Source organism: Pyrus communis, chromosome 8, assembly GCF_041283825.1.
Source record: "Pyrus communis isolate YQ-2024b chromosome 8, ASM4128382v1, whole genome shotgun sequence".
In the NCBI taxonomy this organism is placed as follows: Eukaryota; Viridiplantae; Streptophyta; class Magnoliopsida; order Rosales; family Rosaceae; genus Pyrus; species Pyrus communis.
Genome location: NC_142572.1, coordinates 6,585,862 through 6,605,427, shown reverse-complemented (window position 1 = coordinate 6,605,427; position 19,566 = coordinate 6,585,862). Strand labels below are relative to the sequence as shown.

Sequence of the window (19,566 nt, the reverse complement as noted above, 5' to 3'; positions counted from 1 at the left end):
GACACTTTCACAAAAAGAATACTTTGTCTCTAAGATTTTGGGAGATTAGTGCGGACAAATGCTGAGATTATGATATTATTCTTTATCTATTATCTCTTTCTTTTTGCTTTTTCCAGTGCTCCAACAAAGTGGTTCGAGCCTTGAGTAACGAAGAAGCTACCAATTCACAGAAAATGATAATTAAGTTGATGATTAGCCTGTCCAACTAATTAAGATAACGACAGATCAAATGTGTCAAATATCAGAACACCCGCTAGCAACAACATGTGATAATGTGACTATGTATTGAAATATTTTTCATGAAGGACTATTGTTTTATAGCACGCCTATTTAACTATGGGAAAGAATAATGTAGCTTGAAAAATGAAAAATTATTTGTACCACGATTACTCATCGGTCTTTAACAATTAATTGGATTTACTAAAAAAGAACTTAATCATAAGAAAAAATTTGTGTTAATGATACGTGGATATACGCATTGTAAACATATTTTTATCTCTCTGTCATCACATATATTGCTCAAAGTTATTTCATTTTCATCTGCGGAGATTTGGGTCTAATAGAATAACTTCGTTCCCATTTCAACGAAAATGATTTCAAACTCAAATTTCATAAACGAGAGTTGTTGAATGCCATAAAATAAAACAAATACAAAAGGATAAGTTATTATATATATTTCCACGTTTTTTGGGTCGATATATCATAAGTTTGACTAGCACTCTTCGGGCAGCTTAAGCATGGTACTGTATTACTGCCCATGCTGCCCCCATTTAACCTACTTCATTCATTTCCGACTTTATGCCAATCTCTCTCTCTCTCTCTCTCTAACACACAAAGAAAGAGAACCTTTCTCCCCAGGATCACAATCCAACGGTTGAAAATCAAAGCCATTCCAACGCAAAGCTTACGTGCTGACGCTTTAGAACAAACGAACTCTCTCTCTCTCTCTCTCTAACACACAAAGAGAGAGAGAACCTTTCTCCCCAGGATCACAATCCAACGGTTGAAAATCAAAGCCATTCCAACGCAAAGCTTACGTACTGACGCTTTAGAACAAACAAACTCTCTCACCGAACCGCAACAGCTACGAACAAGCTTCACAATTCTCAGATCTCTCTCTCTCTCTCTCTCTCTCTAAGCAAACCAAAGTATTCAGTATCAACTACTTCCACGTCGCTCTCAGCTCTCCTCAGGTAACCACTCTCTTCGACGCCGTCGTTTTCTTCCCTTCCTAGTTTTCCCGGAAACTCTCCGGCTGGCTGCTATAGTAGTTACAGTTCGTTTTATTTTATTTTTATTTTACTATATATTTAAAATTTGTGAAAAAAAGTTGTAATTGTACTGGCTGATCCAACGGTGGGGCCAAAGATGGGGCAACAGATCTGAAGGTCCGTCTGGATCGTTGTTTAACTTGACAGGGCGTTTGGCGTACGTCGTCGAGTCCGTACAAATGGAGACCAAAAGCCGTACGTCGACGAGTCGTGGTGCTTCTGCTGCCGTTCAACTACTTGAAGCTACGTTTGGTCACTTCTTCTTGCTAACGTGCGCCTGGGATGCTCTTCTTGCGAATCTGCTCACCGCCGCTGCCTTGCTCTCTCTGCCTCAAGTGAGTAGCTCAGTTTTTTTTTTCGTTATATTTTTTTCTTTTTAAATTCGAAATCACATAAAACTCTCCTTTCCAGTTTGCTCTATGATTTTATTTTTCACCACTATTTTTATTTGTTATTTTATTATCGCGAAGAATATGATGATAGGATCATAGGATATTCTGTGTCTTCTTGTTTGTTTTGCTATGGCAGTCAACGGTACCCGTACAAGTTATAAGGTCATTTCTTAAAATAAAAATAAATAAAAAAATATTTCAGATATTATCTCAGCACCTGTCATGTCAGTTTGGATTTTGAATTTTAAGAAAATCTTTGCTACCTCTACTATTATTATACGTATATCACAAATAATTTGCGGTTAATTTTAGTTTGGAAACACATATTTGTTTGCTAATATGAGTAATTATCAACTATCGATGCATATAGGCGCGTAAGTAACCATCATTCTCGTTCTTTTATGGAGCCATGAACAAATGATAATCAATCCCACGCCCACAGACAACTCTGTCCCAAACACACGTTTTGTAAATACCGGAAACGTTTGTAAGTTGGAGCATTGTGGCAAAATACCAATCGACAATAAAGGGTATTTAAACTTGAAACCTTTACAATATTTAAAAAACTACTACCACTGGACTGAAAGTTGGTCACATTAGTATTAGCTAGCAAAATATAACGTACAGTGGTCCATTAATTCTTCACTTGTAGGTTTTGAGTAGCACTTTTACCCTTTGGTTTCAGGATCCTTCTGCGCTCTCAACCACCTGTGGAAAGAAAAGTCACGGAGACGATGAGGGCGAACATTCCAACTCCAAAGCAGTTGATGGTGACGAAGATGGAGACAAAGATAAGATCGGTGATGGCGGCTTTGGAGACACTGAAGAGGAGCTATCTTCGGAAGACGGAGGAGGCGCTGGGGACAATCCTAATCGGAAAAGCAACAATTCCAAAGCCAGCCCTGGAGGAGAAGGCGGAGAAGTAGGCGAAGAAGTAGGCGAAGAAGGTGAAGAGGAAGATGGCAATGAGAATGATCACGACGGTGAGGATGATGGGGATGATGGGGATGATGGGGATGATGGGGATGAAGATGATGACGACAATGACGATGATGATGAGGGTGAGGTCAAGGACGAGGAGGAAATTGTGGACGAGGATGAACCGGAGGATGATGAAGAAGAGGATGAGGAAGAGGCTCTTCAGCCCCCTAAGAAGAGGAAGAAGTGAGAAGTCTTTTTCCAACTTATGGACCATGCAATGCTGTTTAACATTGTACTCTTTCTTTCATTGGGAAAACTTCTGTGCCACAACTGTTTGAGCTAATTTTATTGTATTTCGTAGGCATTTCGTTCCAATAATATCTAGTTTCGAAAAGAAAAAAAAAATTATTCGGGATTCATTTCATCTCATCTTACTGTTAATAGTAAAAGTAAAAACTCCTCGATCGATATTAATTTACAAGAATATACAATACGACCACTAGTTCAGTTATATTTACAAGCTAAATAATGTATAATTTCGAATTAAAACACTTCAAAAGAGTTACAAAGCCCTGTAAGTCCGCCGGCCTTACATTTTGTTGAAGTCTACGTTGATTTACCTGCCCGGTATGGAAAAAAAAGGAAAGTAACATCAGAAACAGTACATTTCAAGGAAGCCTTTATCGTAGCCAGAAAACGAAGAAAAGAAGGCACAAAAATACTCAAAAAACCATCTATCATAGAAAAGAATTGGTTAGTATTCAGGACATATATATAGGGGCTGGTACTGGTGCATAAGCAATATTATCCAGTTTCGATTTAAAGTATGAATCTAAACCAATAAAAACTGTAGTTCAGTGAAAATGTCGATGTTCAACAGGACTATTCAAATAATTCCAAGCATAAATTGTGAAGAGAACTATTCAAACGGTGAACTTACAGAGAGCAGAAAGACCCCATTCTAGCACTGAGTCATTTTCTTTTAGCATCGATGATCATGGCTCGCGTCCAATGCTCAATATCCTCGGGCTGTGATGGTGGAGGCGGAAAAGTAGGACGTTCCACGAGATCCCATTCTTCAATAAGGGACTCATTCTTCCCATCTGACAACTCAGTGGAGCTAAGAAAGGTGGTGGAATAATTTGGAAGGTTTTTTTCATAGAAGTTTTTCTGCAATGCGAAAAAAAAATCTATAAAAATCAAGTGCAGTATTCCTGCACCCATTGAGCAGCAGCTTACCAATTTAACAGGTTACCAAGTTCTTTCTTGTTTCTATTTATGTGAAAAGAGTCAAAAGACGTCAATGATAATATCAGCCAGCTTCCAACTCAAATAAAACCCAAGGCAGAAACGCTAAGCAATGAAGCTATGTAAGAAGATCATTCCTAAGAAGGCAATTATGGGTTTTCGAAGTATTAAAGTGTGTAGTCAGATTTAGGCACCAATGAAGGATTCTATGATTGTACATCTTTATAGGCCCCTTGTTGGAACTTGGATCATATCATGTCAAGCAACACACAGATTGGCAGCATACACCAAGAAAAGACCACTAAGATTTTACAATCACGGGCGGTGAAGGAAAGATGAGAGAGGGGAATCATAAGGAGAAAAGATGAAGCATTGTATTATGAATATGAATAGAAAAAGAGGAATATACTTGAGGTCATGGCAGGGCATAAGCCCTACAAATAGGGTAAACCAATAGCATGTTTTATTAGGAAAACAAAAGTACACTAAGAACCCAAGATCTCCCAAGGAAACAGATTTTAGCCCAAAAATGTACCGTTAGTGCCATTGCATGTGTGCTATCCAATAGAGTGGTTGACGATATGGCCGAATCCACATTCCACACAGATTTGTTTAGTTGCTGAACTTGCTTACATGACCTGAAAGTTAAAAGCGAAATTCCAATCAAGGTTTAGTTTATATACCATCCATAGCATGCCTGTAAAGTATTCTTTAACAAGCCATTGAGATTTAAAAAAAATACATTTATAGTCCCAAAAAAATGATGCAAAAAATTGTCCAAAAATTTGTTAAAAACTAGATAACAGTTATTACTTCGCAAGAAAAAAAAACTCTCTCAGTAGTTCAGGACTTCATTTTTGTCCAATTTTTTTTAAAACTAACTGTTATTACTTCATATCTGCACAATGAAACTGAAACGAAAACACAGAAAACATAATTCACAAAGAAGGGAGCTGTGGACAATGTACCTTGAGCAAGCCAATTTTAACGAGAACACAGAATGAACTTCCTTGGAAGAAGATAATGTGGCCAACAATTTTGCAAATGCTTCAAATGTAGATAACTCAGAAGGAACATCTAAACATAGTGAGTTATAGCAGTACGCTGTAATGCATGCGACACTTTTCTTAAGAAGTGAAATCCCTCTCTGCAAATCATTGTGCGTTTCAACAGTGTGTGAAGAAGCGGAAGTGTAATTAAAGCTACCACCAGAAGAATCCAGATGTGGTTTCCTCACAGATTCTATTGAATCAACACCAAAATTATTACTTGAGCTTTTGTCAGACCAAGAATTTTCCCCAATACTGGAGCAATAATTTTGGCGTGGTATAAATAGGGGATATTCATTGCTGCAACAATATAAATTTGTCAGTCAACAGCCTGTGAAGTTTATGCCATGTCAATGATGTTATATAATCTATCTAGCCAAAGTACCTCCGAGAAGAAGGGCACGCATTCCAATAAGAATCTCTTTGCCATATCCTAGAGCAAGAACCCTGAAGACAATCCAAATTTAACACAAAACACAGGTATAACTAATGCATAAATACTTCACAAAAAGCTTATTGGCTAGTTTTAATGAAGCTTCAAATGGCTCTCTAGAAGAAAAGCCCACCTCCAAGAAAAAAAAAAAAAAATGCTTTCACTAGAATGTTCGCAATGAAAGTACAATTTTTATACAATGTATTCCAGAAAATCTTAAATAAAACACCAAATAAAATCTAGTAAGAGGTAACCGGTTGAGTTAGGGTCCCACCCGTGTCACACTTTTGTTTATCGGTCCCACCACAGCAATAGCCAATCTTCAACAGCAAAGCTCGTCGTTGTTCAATCCGGCCTGGATTCCACGTTCAGAGTTTCATAGGTATCCTCTTCGTTATCCAGCCTGGATTTGATGTGAGGGAGCACCGAAGCAGGTGGTAATGGGATGAGCATTTTCGATTGAGGTTTATGCGCGGAAAGGGAGGGGGGGGGGAGAGAGAGAGAGAGAGAGAGATTATGCGCCAAATAGTCAAGCGGCGTTGGGGTTTTCTTAACTCACCACCACTACCTTCTCAATCCTAATAAATTCTTATTACATGTTATTTAGAAGCAAACGAAAATCTCTAATCCCAATAAACAGGCTTAAATTTCTTGATGTTGTATTGAGTAATTAATCTTGATGTTGTATTGAGTAATTACGTGGTGTTACGCGATCACATGCGTTTGAGTAATTAAGTTGTTTTGAGTCGTAAGTAAACACACGACCTCGTAAGTTGTTTGAGCCCTAAACCCTAGGTTTCACAGTCGATATCTTCGTTCAGCATGCTGTCCCATTCTACTATAAAAGCCCCTCTCCCATTCATTATACCCCACCCCATATATTCCCATCAGATCAAAAAGGAGAGTGAAGGGCTGCATCATGAGTGACGTTTACAAGCTTGAAGGACCGCATGACGACGACCAGCTTTGCTGGTGAAGATGGGCTATGGCTGCTTGAGAAGTGGTGGAACTGATAAATAAAAGTTCGAAGTGGGTGGGAGCCTAATTCAACCTGTTACCTCTCACTAGATTTTATCAACTTGGTGTATAATTAACTTTTCACAAGGTTTAAACTTGTTTTAAAGGAGACCAGTTAGATTTTGATCTAACGGCACGGAAAACCAGATTACTGTAGCCAATCCCATAAAGGGAGGCTTTTCTCCCGAACCAAAAGTCTTCCCAATATTGAGAAAAATATAAATGCATGTTATAAGCTAACAATATGAACAATTTAAGTTGACACATAAATCACTTTCATTTTGTATGTATATATTTAAAACACAAGGAAATTTCTGAGAATGTAAAAATATATAAGCCCCCCATTACTTTCAGAACATTTTGTTGAATTCTACAATCATCATTAGTACTTTTAAACCCCTCAAACATTAGTCCCTAGTAAATATGGTTTTTGGGAACAACAAAGCTAAAAAACAAAGATATTCAAAACATGGTCTTCATAGAATATTTAAGTTCATCAGGAGGGTGAACAGTGCTTACCGCAAAACCTGAGTTATGAAGTGCTGGAGCAGCTAAGTTCTGAACAACAAGATTCAGGAGTTGAACCATGTACCTGTTCTCCAACCATAGCGATCAGTTATCAGTGTAAAATGCAATATCACCTTAGCTAAAAATGATCCAACTGGATAGAATTTAACTAAGAACAGTAACTTCAACTTTGGAATGCATATTAAATACACAAGAGGAACAAAGACATTTTCAGCAAGAGGTGATAAATCTCAGTAAGATAACATAGCAATTATATCAAACACGACAATAGCATCCTTCTTAAAAGCATCGCTGGATATACAACTTCAAACAGAGATTACCCCAAGGAAGCAGCAAGCTCTTCTGATGGAACTGAGTGTGGATCTAGCCCTCTTGGTAAGCATGTATTGCAAATTTGATCGTATAAACCACCAGATCCATAATTTTTCTTTTCATCTACAATCACCTAAAAGAAAGAATGAACATTAAGAAACTTGCATTTAACAACCCTACACCCAAACTATAGTTATGCTGTTTTTTCATAAAAAATAAGCAAATTGGGTGCTCTACAATTCTACTTATAAAAGTCAGCCAAAAACTTAACACAATCATCAAGGTTTATCAATATAATAAAAAATTGAGTTCACAATAATGAATACAATTATAGGTCATAACTCATAAGTCGTGCTTATGTCAAGAAATATTTAGTTTTAAAGTGCTTACCCGACGTTGGGGAAACAATTTGCATATTTGTTTTATAACTACTGACTGTTTATGAAGGCGTTCAGAGGTAATGGCCATCTGCAATTCAAAGCACATCAACCATCAACTATTGATCAAATAAGAAAAATGACAAGAAGAGATGAAAAAAATAATACATGGCAGAGATAGATCTCCAACCCATCAAGATAGCAGCACTTCAAAGTGAAATAGATCAAAGTAAAAACATAGTTATCGTCACGCATTCTTGTACCATGAAGCTATACTAACTTCCATTAACTAGTAAGGATTAATAACGTATCTATATAAGGAGTATAAATATGCCTTACATGCCCTAAGTTCTGAGTGTATATAAGGTTGGGATAGAACTTATCCAGTTGTTCCGCACGATTCTTTCCCAACTGCAAATAGGAAAATATAGAAGCCAATATATATCTGAAAGATCATATGATGGCATTAAATACAAAATTATTCGAAAACATGAGGTACCACAAAGAGGGCTGATTCAAGCACCCCATCCTTGACTTTACGGTCATGGGACGCCTTCTCAATCTTAGCCTTCCCTGTAAACATCTAAATCAGTCTAACAAGTTCATATAAATACATCAATGATTTCAACCTAGATTATATTTGACAATAGGCATCAACCTTGCACAAGCTGTTCTTTATTATGCCGGAGCTTTTCCCTTAACCTCACAAGCTTCTCATTTTGAAGCAGTCTCCAATTTATTTGATCATCGGCCTTACCCTGACGTATGTGTAAAGCATTAGTACAAATAAACTATTATGATACTTCAATTGGAAATCAGGTGTACGGAATTCTGATGATTGCACATGCTATAATTTATGGGAAAAGTGATACTGATTGGTTAAGGAACATGACAAGACGTACCCATGCACATACCTAAGAAGCAAAGTGGATCATCCCACTGATTTTTTTATCAAAATGGACATATTTCAAATATATGGGCTATCCAAGATTTATTCAAGCTCAAGTTAACTAATGAAGATGAATGAGTAATCTTATATTACAATAATCATCATTTTAATTTTAAGCTCTAGTGTACTAGTTCCATGTCACAAACCAAATTCCTCCTCAAAAGACTCAAAACCTATTTAGAGTCCACGACCCATCTTTGCAACCTCAATATATTTTCGTTTTAGTGATATTACCCTTGGCACAAAATAGATACCCTATGGAGCACTTCCGAATTTCAACCACATCAAATTCCACAGGCATTTGCAAACATTATACCGCGTAAATAATATCATGAACACACAAGATAATATCGTGTGATAAAACATTTCAATCTACTTAACTCACAGGATTCTATCTGATCATTCTATCTAGTGGAATATAGTCCATTCGAGTGCAAGGAATACAAAATGAAACAACAGAAAAGAAAGGGAAACGTCGGCTCTTCCAAGACAGATACACACCTTTGCGACAAGCACTTCAGTCAATCTTGAATACAATGAATCGCGACGACTTTTCAGTGCCTTCAGTGAATTGTTATACTCATTTAATCTGAAAACAACACGCACGCATATAATTAAAGACAACTTTTTTTTGTTATTAAAGACAATTGTCATACTCATTGACTCTATAACAATTCGAATAGGTTCATAACATCACCGATAAATTTAACACCCGATCTAGTTCAGGTTTCATACCTGTAATTCACACAAACAGCACAGATAGAAGCAAGATTTGAATTCTCACAAATAGCACAATTACTAGATTTCCGGTTCATCCCTCCGAAACAGCGAATCAACCTACGCCCGTTTGTTTGCTGAAAAAACAAAAAAAAATTACAGCAGTATCCAAATCCGTTCAGGACCAATTCAACTTAATTGATTGATTCATCTGCCGATGATCATGTTAGACTCTAATTTCCTTATACCGAAAATTGAACAGTAATGAATGATTGAACAGAATTAAGAAAGAAATTAGATTCCAATTCAAATCTCAACTAAAAGTTGCAACCTAGAAATTAAATTTGTTTTCCTCTGAATTCCAAACTGTTTGCAGCAAGCAAGCAATCGAAAATCCATGAAAAATTAGAGGGGAAAAAACAGCAAGAAAACATACAGGCGGCTGAATCGTCAGCGTGCAATCTATATGATCGAGGCTTGAAATTGCGCACAAAAATCTGTGATTTCAAGTGGACTCGATACTTTTGGGATGTTTTTCCTTCTCATCGTAATAATTTGATTACTGATGAGAGGGCGACGCCTCAACTCGGCGTTTGGCAAATGGGAAAGAGATGAAAAAAAAAAAACACGAAAACTATAAAATATAAAATGATCCGTGGTTTCTTGGGCCTGTAATGGGCCGGATTTTTTCAGTTATACCAAGGCCCGACTTTTGAGCCGAACTCAAACCTCGGGGGAGAAATAATTTACTCTGAAACTCCACAACTTACTCGACCAAACAAAAGTCCAGGCTCATAAGTTGCCTACTTGAATAGGTCTAAATTCATAGCCCGACAACATATGACTCTGAATGGAAGCATATTAATAAGATTGCGTAAAGTTTCCGGTTAATTATTTCAACACACAGAGGATGAGAGACTTACAATGGACTAATTTTCAAACTTATGAGCCGATAATTTTACAAAGCTGTGTAGTTTACAATGAAAAAGGGACTGGTGTACATCAGACTACAAAAATCCGAGAAATAACTCAAAATTTTTAAACCTATAAGCCTGACAGATCAATTCGATGTTTGAAGTTCCAAGCGTCGCAGCTCATGCCACCGGAAACTTCAGAAAATCTAAAGATTCATGGATAAGGTTCTTTTGAATATCCCAAGTTGACTGAGATAAATAGACGGTCGAGGAGGTGAGTTAATTGATCTTTGTCACAGGAACTTGTTTTCAACTAACTTCTTCAGCTCCTCCATTTTTTGAATGATCTTTGGATTCATGAGGTCTCTTGCTTCCCTTATTAGAGTGCCTTCCTGGCTGAAATGGTAAGCGTCCACAATAGCCTTCATCCAGGTGTGAAGCTGCACCGGGGTCCTGACAAAATATAACAAGGAGAAAAAAGGAGAGCACGGATGAGCTTTTGAAATCTGAGGATAGACATTAAACTTCTTACGATACTACAAATTTAAGAGTAAGAGTAGTTGAGTTCCTGATGCATACGTGAAAAGGTTATCTACATCCGTCCCTTCAAGTTCCTCTCCTGGGGTAAATGCATCGTGTAAGGCAGCCAGACGCTCCTCAGGATCCTCGATTGTGAGAAGATACTTAAGTATCCGAATTTCTTTTGGCATGAGTCTCTGAAGATTACCTCTTGCGGTCACGTACAAATGATAAAGTACGTCCTTTACCTATTCAAACGAAGAAATAAAATTAGCAGAAGCATTACACTACCAAACAAATGAAAAATTGTCTTATCTTCTTCTGTTTTTCTTGGTTCCTTTCCCATGGGGGGCACAGATACACAATTCTGTTAAGTAGCCTCTATGAATCCGTTAACTGTTCATATAAATAAAGGACCATCAATGACCCTAATGCCAAAAGCTATAGCCGAGATCTACATGAGAATCCAACTTTATTGCATTCCCTGAACGCATGTTGTATATGAAAGCGGTTCCCCCCTTCTCTGACTAAGTAATCAAAGTGATACTTGTATCTACCTTACACCTACGATTTGTAACGATAGTGCATTATAATTGGAGAAAGACAAATATTTCTGAGGCAAGCCATCATCTCACCTCATCTTTCGTCATGCTCGACTCTTTGGCAGCTGACCAAGCTTTTGTGATCATCATCACTAATGCTGAGTCAAGTTGATTTTTCTCAGCCAAGTGATCTATCTTCCTACAAGCCGCATCAACAGTTGGAGAGTCGATAATATCTTGAAATTTCAGCTCTGCAGCATTCAGTGCTTCAATGCTTTCAGTTGCAGAATCATATGCTTGCACAGCAGCCAAGCACATATTTCCAATACTTGCCAAAGCTAGTCATACAAAAAATAAATTGTCACAGCGCCACGCCACTGATTAGAACTTAGGACAGAGGTGTGTCATGCATACAAATGAAGATAGGACAAGTATTTGTCCCTTCTAACAATATACTAAGTAGACGATGGACAAAGGCAAGGAGGAAGATGGCAATTAAATAATACGTATGCTTATGCTTCGTAATAGAGTGCACATTTTCAGAAATAATACGTATGTGTTAATAGAGTGCACATTTTCAGAAAAAATCAAATAATTAAATGATAAATAGTCTCACCAGTTTGCTCTGTCGGATTGTTGTAATAGGATTCGGCAACAGTGTGGAGATGCACAAAAAATTCTTGAGTGAAATCTTTACGACGTCTGGAAACAATTTCACTAATTTCTGATTGAGCCCCTCTAACGACTTTAAGAAGTTCATTGTGTCTTTGCACATCTTCATCAATCTGTGAAAGAGTAGCAACCCACTGTCAATTTAATTCAAACAAATTTAACCATCCCTTGAATAAAACAAACGCGAACAGATTGATTCCTCATAAATTTCATCACTACAAGTGATCAGTCCTGAAATTGTAAACATCCTTCAATCTTAACTCCCAACAAGTATTGTCTTAAGAAAGACAAACGCTAAATTTTTCATTCATGAAGGGGAAGTTGTATTGGATTAAGGAATTTGTCAATAGTATCATGGGAAAATTAACATACAGACATGGTTAAATCACCCATACTCTATAAAAAAACATCCGAATAAAAGACATTTAGGTAACAAGTACGATACTATCACTCTTAAGGGGTTCATAATACCAACCTCTTTCAATTTCCGTCCAAGCCGTAGTAGCTTATGCTTCATTCCAGGATCATCCTCAGCATCTGCGCGGTCCTGACACCGCGCATAGAAATGAGGCCGGATATCGTCCCATTCCTTACTGAAAGCTAATAATCTTCTCCAGTCAGTTGGAGTGGGCTTGTCAACCAAGAAAACCTCAATAAGCTTGTCACATATTCGGGCCATCTTGTGGTCATCCAATCCCCCAATCCCACCTTTCTCTTCCCCTTTCTCACCATTTCCACTGGGCTGATCTTCCACTGATATGGGATTAGAAGAATCAGAAACGGGCAACTCTTCTCCACTAGAGCAACTATTTGGCACTGCAGTTGTATCACCAACCGTAGCAGCAACAACAGAGGACCACCGTAACTTAACTGGTTCTCTAACTACTAAGTCACAACCTGGTAGTAGATGACAGATATCTGTTAAAAAACGACTTCGAAACAGCAACAAACACCCTCAGCACAGATACAACAACAATTCTCCTAAAAACTAACATGGTATTTCCCAATTCCTTTGATGCTTTCAGGACACGAGTTATATATACATATTTTTCTCACTTCCGAATTTGACAAATGAAAACACAGAAAATCTTTGATAACACAGAAAGACAATTACTTGAATGCTTAGTGCTAATTAAAAATACCCAGTTTATGAGAAATCGAAAACAACATCCATCTGTTGCAGAGTGACTCCAAATCAGCAAAAACCCCTCATACCAGAAACAAAAATTGTGAATTTGGGACCCCAAATGAAGGATTAAAACGACAATTATTACACAAACCGATACCCCGTTCATGAAAAATTCCCGCTGATGAAGAATTAAGCATGTAATTTTCAAATAAAAGAACGTATAAAGTGCGTACCTTTGGTGATGCTATAAGATACGGAGATAGATTTAGGGGAGGATCTGATGGAGGAGAGAGAAGAGACGCGTTCTCTGGTGGCGGGTTTAGGGGCTCTGAGTGGGAAAGAACAAGACGGTTGGAGGGTGGCGGTGGAAACCTCCATGGATTTTGTACCAAATTAGTTTTGCTTGTCCGGGAGAAATGAGTGTGGGAAAATAAATGGCAACGACAGAGGGTTTTTCACCTTTCAGGCAATGAACAAAGAGGGTTTTAGTGACGGGTCCCCTTTCTCGAATGTTTGTTTATTTATTTATTATTGTAGTAAATAACACAGTATACTACATTTTACCACCTCAACTTTGAAACATATAACAAACTTGTACCTCTTTTTTAAACATTGCAATAAAAGGGCGTTGTGATTGGGCTACAGAGGTAACAACAATGGTAGAGGTGGCAACAACGGTGATGGTGCAATTGTGTTATGGTGGTGGTGTTCACGGTGGCGGCAAGTAGTTGTAGTGGTAGTGGTGGCGAGTATGGTTGTGCGGCGGTGGTGGCGGCACAATTGTGGTGTGGTGGTGGTAATGACAATGGTAGTGTAAGAGGTTAGGGTTTGTAGTGGTAGGCCTTGTTCTCCAAGGATAAAATGTATTTAGAAGGATAAGTAATGTTATTTTTTAAAATTAATGAGCGTATTACAAGAATTAAAAATATTCAATAAAGAATCAATTCTGCTTTTTGTTAAAAAAAAAATTTTTAAAGTAACTTACAGACTGTTTTTAAAAATTGTGCTCAGAGATCATTAATTTTAAAATAAGTAGGATATTTTATTTTAATCAAACATTTTTTTACTACTTAACTTTAAAGTAAAACAGTTTTTGATATATATATATATCAAAGTAGGCCTTAGTAAAAAAATGACCAAGACAGAAAAATATGTTTAAAGCTTTATAATCCTCGAGGAAATAAATTCAAAAACTAAGAAAATACATCATTTCGACAAAAGAAAGGAAGAATTAATTAATTTTGCAATTATGAAATTTATTTGTTACTTAGTACTACAATTTAAGTGAAAAATTTTAGATTTAAATCTCGTCAAAAATAAATTTGAACCACATTATTATTAGCCCAACTTTAAAATAAGAATTTCATTAAAAATTAATTCTCAACCCGATAAGCCCACAAGAATATTCAAAGTCCAAAACCCCGAGTGTGTAACTTTCATGTTTTCAGCCCACGGACTTCCCGCTCCCAGCGCTCCTCTCTTTTCCCTCTGAAAATCGCGGTTTCATTTCAGTCTTCTTCTCCCTCTAAACCCCCAAATCAAAACTGTAACTTTCACCCAAACGTTTATTGCCCCTCACTGTAACTCCTTTGAGATCTCTCTCTCCTCTCCCTTCTCTCTCTCTGAGCGATTCGTCTCCAATCCAACCAATCGCGCGCGCTCTCACTCCCTCTCAGATCTGTGAGATTTCTCTCTCGTTTCTCCATCGCTTTGCGCTGATTTTTAGTTGATTCTCTGTAATTCGTTTGTTAATTGTTGAATTGGCTGCTGTTATATTTTTTTGCGTGTTTGTTTACTGAGAAATTGATGAAATTAGGATGGAAATTGGAAAGTCATTTATTTGGTCAAAATAGTTGAAAATTCACATTTGCTTAATGCTATTTTGTTGGTTATTGTTAACATTGGTACTTTTTTCTGGGACTGCAAAATTTGTACTGTTTATTGGGCAGTAATTATACTATAAACGTGACTACAGACTACCTTCTGTACTTCTCAGTTGCAATTAGCCAAATGGGTTCTTGTTTCTGGGAAATTTTCTCAATTTCGGACCCTTAATCAATGCATGCATGTCAAATAATGCTGTTACTATCATGCTAGATTAGGATTGACTTTCCAATAAATATATAGCAACATGATCAGTGAAGATAACTACTTTTGATTCTGACTTGTACGTTACGTAGAAAAGGAAAATTTAACCTGAATGCTTATTCTCTTACCCATCTAATCAAATAGTTCCTTTTGTCGTTTAATAAGGAACTAAGTCAACCAGGTTGCTATTAATGAAGGTCAATGGATAAACTAGTGTCGCATAAGGATTAGTACTGGTTTTCAACTAGGAACTACACACAATGCTTTCGCTTGGTGACATTTTATTAAATTATTATGTCTGTTTAAACTTTAATTGGTAGTTGCCAATAACAATCTTGCTAGACTTGTTTGTAACCATAGTTTTGTTGCAATATTGTTAGTTAGTTAATATCAACTAACATTTAGCAGCTTTGCATTTTATTTTGTTAATAGCTTTCCAAGTTATGACATTCTTAATTTTTGTTTAAACTTTTGCAGGATCCTGCTTAAATTCATTGAATTATAGAGTTAAAAAATTAAGGGCTGTGTTGTAATGAGTTAGTGCTTGAAATTCATTCTTCCTGGCCTGATGGAGAAGGAAGCTTCACCTAAGGAAAATATCATAAGTCTTGTGGATGCTCAAGATTTGGACAAAGATACACTTGCTCTTCAGAAAGATCAGGGTGAACCATCAAAGGAGAGCACTGGTGGTCCCAAGTTAGACAATGATGGTGGAGAAGATGTACTAATTGATAAGACAGCCAGGAGTGGGGATGTGAAGTCTAAAGATGGGGGCAAAAACTTGGACAATAACCCAAGTCACGGTGACATAGGTGGGAAGATCGATGAGAGTAGGGATTTGGAATCAAAAGTTCAAGACAAAGAGTTAGACTCCGATAAGGGACAAAAGGACACTGCTCATAAGGTGGAGTCCAAAGAACAAGAAGAAAAATTGCACAAAGATGGTTTACATGATAGCTTGGGTAGGAAGGCAGATGAAAGCAAGGATTTGGAGTCCAAAAATGAGGAGGAGACAAATCAAACCACAGATGAAATTCTTGGTGAGGAGGAAGAGCAAGAGCCGGTGTTTGATGGAAACGAGATTCCTGGGATGGCAGCTAACAGAAGTATGTCCACTCGTTCTTTAGATCTTGATTCAGAGAACCAGGGGGTAGTTGAAAAGGCAGTGGCACTTAAAAACCTTGTTAAGGTTAAAGGTGTAGTTGTGGTCTCCACATTTCTGCGTCGCCTTTCTGGCAAAAGAGATGAAGATAGTGATGCAGAAAACAAAGCTGCACAGAGGGAGGAAGTCACTGAAGGACGAGCACAAGCTATAGCCATAAAGGGAAGAATTATTCTGTACACAAGATTAGGATGCCAGGACTGCAAAGAGACTAGGTTATTTTTCTACAGGAAGAAGCTCCCATATGTTGAGATCAATATTGATGTGTATCCCAGTAGAAAGCTTGAGTTAGAGAAATTTGCTGGGTCTTATGCTGTTCCAAAGGTTTTCTTCAATGAAATCCTGATTGGAGGCCTAAGTGAGCTAAAGGGCTTGGACGAGTCTGGAAAACTTAATGAGAAGATTGAATATCTGATTAGGGAAACACCGTCATCTGAAGCTCCTTTGCCGCCACTTTCGGGTGAAGACGATTTGTCCAACAGTGGAGCTATTGATGAACTAGCTTTACTTGCCCGGAAAATGAAAGAATTTGTTGATGTGAAGGACCGTTTTCATAAAATGCGCAGGTTCACAAACTGTTTTTCAGGTTCAGAAGCAGTGGATTTCTTATCAGAGGATCAGTATCTGGAAAGGGAAGAGGTTTGTTTTTTTATTTTTCTTTTCTTTTTTAAAATTGTGGAAAGCAAGTTGAACTTTGTGAGTGGTCATAGGAATTCCCCCTGTCAACACGATAGTTTATATTTACATTTTACTTAAGAGGTTACTGGGCAACCTTACTATAAGTTTGTTTGTCTTGATCCGTGAATCTTCTTTTGGAAATTATTCATATGCACGAAAAGATTTCATCAAGTGTGTTGTATCTACCATATATGCAAAACAGATTGCTACCTTATCTTATTGTTATTGACTTTTCCCTTTTACCTTTCGATTTCTTTATGGTGCAGGCTATTGAATTTGGGAGAAAGCTTGCAAGCAAACTCTTTTTTCAGAATGTTCTTGAGTGAGTCCCTCGAAGTTTGCCTTGAAGTATATTCTTTTTCACTTAGTTTTATTGCTAGGAAATTCTGAGTGGAAAGAAGTTCAAAGAAAAATACTCAAGCCAAATTACATTTGATTTACAAGAGATTTTTGAAAATAAGTTCTCAGCTGCCCATGATTCATTGTCATGTTAAAAGTTAGAGTTAGTGGTCGGAAGACATATTTCTTAAACGATTAATGTGTGAACTGTAAGTGGACAATGCCAATTTTTGTTTTCATGTCAAACCAACTTGCGTCTCGTATATTATTCCATTATTGACATATTTTCTTCTGTTTGTTCTCAACAATGCTTTTATGTTGCACAAGGGAAAACCTGTTTGAGGATGGGAACCACTTGTATCGGTTCTTGGATGATGATCCAATTGTATCTCAATGTCAGAACATTCCAAGGGGTATAATTGATGTAAAGCCAAAACCCATCCTAGAAATTGCATCAAGGTTGAGGTTTTTATATTTTGCAATTCTTGAGGCCTATGTGTCAGAGGATGGAAAGCATGTTGATTACAGAAGTATCCATGGAAGTGAGGAATTTGCAAGGTTTCTCTTTTCTTTTCTCTTTCTCTTAAATGATTTCTAGCTGGAAAAAAGTATTTTGGTATCTTATATCTAAGGCATTGTTAATGGTAATATCTGATAGATATATGAGAATAGTAGAAGAGCTTCAAAGAGTGGAAGTGAAGGATATGAAGAGGGAGGAGAGACTTGCTTTCTTTATAAATCTCTACAATATGATGGCCATCCATGCAATATTGGTATGGGGTCATCCAGCCGGAGCAATAGAACGAAAGAGGATGTTTGGAGACTTCAATTATGTTGTTGGTGGGTCCACATACTCACTTTCAGCTATTCAAAATGGTATTTTACGTGGAAACCAGCGACCGCCATACAATCTCATGAAGCCATTTGGTGCAAAAGATAAGCGTTCACTGGTAAGATGATAATATTCTTCTTCAGTATTGACATGGCTCACTTATTCTTGGCTGCATCTGTCATGTGTGTGAATTTCTGTCATTGTGTGTTTTAGTTGTTAACAGACAGGGTTGTGTATTCACGTAGTGTACATGATTAAACAAATTTGGCATTCCGGAGCATAGCATTTCAGATTTCTTTAGGCCATAATGTTATAAAACTTGCCTGTCTGGTTTTCTATTTGAGAGTTAGAGTTTGATGCTACACATTCTTTTTAAGTCATGAAAATCCAGAATTACAATCTGCTGCTAGGCAACTCTTATCTCTTAAGAGCCGATTCTCTCTGTTGGCAATTTATTCTGCCTCTTTTTTGTACCTTTACGTACCAGGTGGCTCTTCCTTACCCAGAACCTCTTATTCATTTTGCGCTGGTTTGCGGTACTCGATCTGGCCCTGCTCTTCACTGCTATTCTTCTGGTGACATTGATAAAGAGTTGATGGAAGCAGCCCGTGATTTCTTAAGAAATGGAGGTCTTTTTATCAATTTTGATTCCAAGGTTGCATCAGCTAACAAGATTCTTAAATGGTAAGTTGTTCTGCAAAAAGGTCTTTTATTTATCTTATATTTAACAAATAATAGGAACATGCTTCAAGTCTTTCAATTGGGGTTCTGAAACTTTCGAATAATTAACTTCTCTCATCTAATAATACTCATTAACGCTCAGGTTTAGCATAGATTTTGGTAAGAATGACGTAGAGGTACTGAAGCACTTGTCAAACTACCTCGATCCAGCTGTCTCGGAAGCTTTACTGGAATTTCTTGCCGACTCTCAGTTGAAGGTGATATACCAGCCTTATGACTGGGGTTTGAACTGCTAACGACGATATTAAACCGTTCTTGCATACCATAAACAACTTTAAATAGCTCCCCCTGTTTTACAAAATATAGCATTAGAGAAGTGATGAGATATACTATCATTATTTTATCCATTTGTAGTTTGATACACACACCAGATGCATTTTATTAGTGAAGAATTTCTTGATTTTCAAAGAAACTTGGGCTTCGTTTCGAGTGTAAGATTTCATATTCAGGAGTTATTTAGGGATCCTTGAAAACCCTTTCGTTTTCAGTACAAACTGGTCAAAATCCGAAGCTATTTTTACAACCCCTGTTCTCAAATTGATCCTAGTATGTGGGCTTTTATCAGTGATTGTAATTACTAATATTACAATAACTTATGGGAGGTGGAAGTTTCGAACTTGAGATACATGAGCAGAAACATAAAACTCTATTCACGAGAATATTGAAGCACATGTATATCATATTCAAGAGATGAGTGAGGTGATCATATCATATTAATGGGGATGAAAATGGCCAC

The 19,566-nt window shown here is 37.2% G+C and overlaps 4 protein-coding genes across 5 annotated transcripts; 2 read left to right on the top strand and 2 right to left on the bottom strand.

Moving 5' to 3' along the window:
- Positions 1-862: 862 nt before the first annotated feature.
- On the top strand, positions 863-2,948 carry LOC137717471 (uncharacterized). Of its 2 annotated transcripts, none has more exons than XM_088698378.1 (3): positions 863-1,193; positions 1,419-1,606; positions 2,349-2,948. In XM_088698378.1, the coding sequence occupies exons 2-3, from the start codon at positions 1,451-1,453 to the stop codon at positions 2,829-2,831; spliced, it is 639 nt and encodes a 212-aa protein (XP_088554504.1). In that variant the 5' UTR covers positions 863-1,193; positions 1,419-1,450; the 3' UTR covers positions 2,832-2,948. The 2 variants fall into 2 exon arrangements, with proteins under 2 accessions (XP_088554504.1, XP_068312957.2); XM_068456856.2 differs by having other exon boundaries at positions 1,062-1,193; positions 1,369-1,606.
- An 80-nt stretch (positions 2,949-3,028) lies between these two features.
- On the bottom strand, positions 3,029-9,859 carry LOC137717470 (uncharacterized). Its single transcript, XM_068456855.2, has 14 exons — positions 9,651-9,859; positions 9,233-9,351; positions 8,999-9,086; positions 8,207-8,306; positions 8,048-8,121; positions 7,888-7,959; positions 7,562-7,639; positions 7,180-7,304; positions 6,851-6,923; positions 5,267-5,328; positions 4,801-5,181; positions 4,368-4,470; positions 3,525-3,754; positions 3,029-3,204 (listed from the first exon to the last, which is right to left on the bottom strand). Exons 2-13 carry the CDS (start codon positions 9,310-9,312, stop codon positions 3,557-3,559), a joined length of 1,434 nt encoding a protein of 477 aa, XP_068312956.2. The 5' UTR covers positions 9,313-9,351; positions 9,651-9,859; the 3' UTR covers positions 3,029-3,204; positions 3,525-3,556.
- Positions 9,860-10,125: 266 nt separating this feature from the next.
- On the bottom strand, positions 10,126-13,523 carry LOC137718186 (uncharacterized protein At4g37920). Its single transcript, XM_068457686.2, has 6 exons — positions 13,224-13,523; positions 12,337-12,758; positions 11,806-11,974; positions 11,283-11,527; positions 10,708-10,895; positions 10,126-10,581 (listed from the first exon to the last, which is right to left on the bottom strand). Exons 1-6 carry the CDS (start codon positions 13,366-13,368, stop codon positions 10,422-10,424), a joined length of 1,329 nt encoding a protein of 442 aa, XP_068313787.2. The 5' UTR covers positions 13,369-13,523; the 3' UTR covers positions 10,126-10,421.
- An 882-nt stretch (positions 13,524-14,405) lies between these two features.
- LOC137718097 (uncharacterized) lies at positions 14,406-19,242 on the top strand. Its single transcript, XM_068457607.2, has 7 exons — positions 14,406-14,670; positions 15,556-16,879; positions 17,185-17,240; positions 17,585-17,815; positions 17,916-18,207; positions 18,577-18,773; positions 18,913-19,242. The coding sequence occupies exons 2-7, from the start codon at positions 15,647-15,649 to the stop codon at positions 19,064-19,066; spliced, it is 2,163 nt and encodes a 720-aa protein (XP_068313708.2). The 5' UTR covers positions 14,406-14,670; positions 15,556-15,646; the 3' UTR covers positions 19,067-19,242.
- The last annotated feature ends 324 nt before the right edge of the window (positions 19,243-19,566 follow it).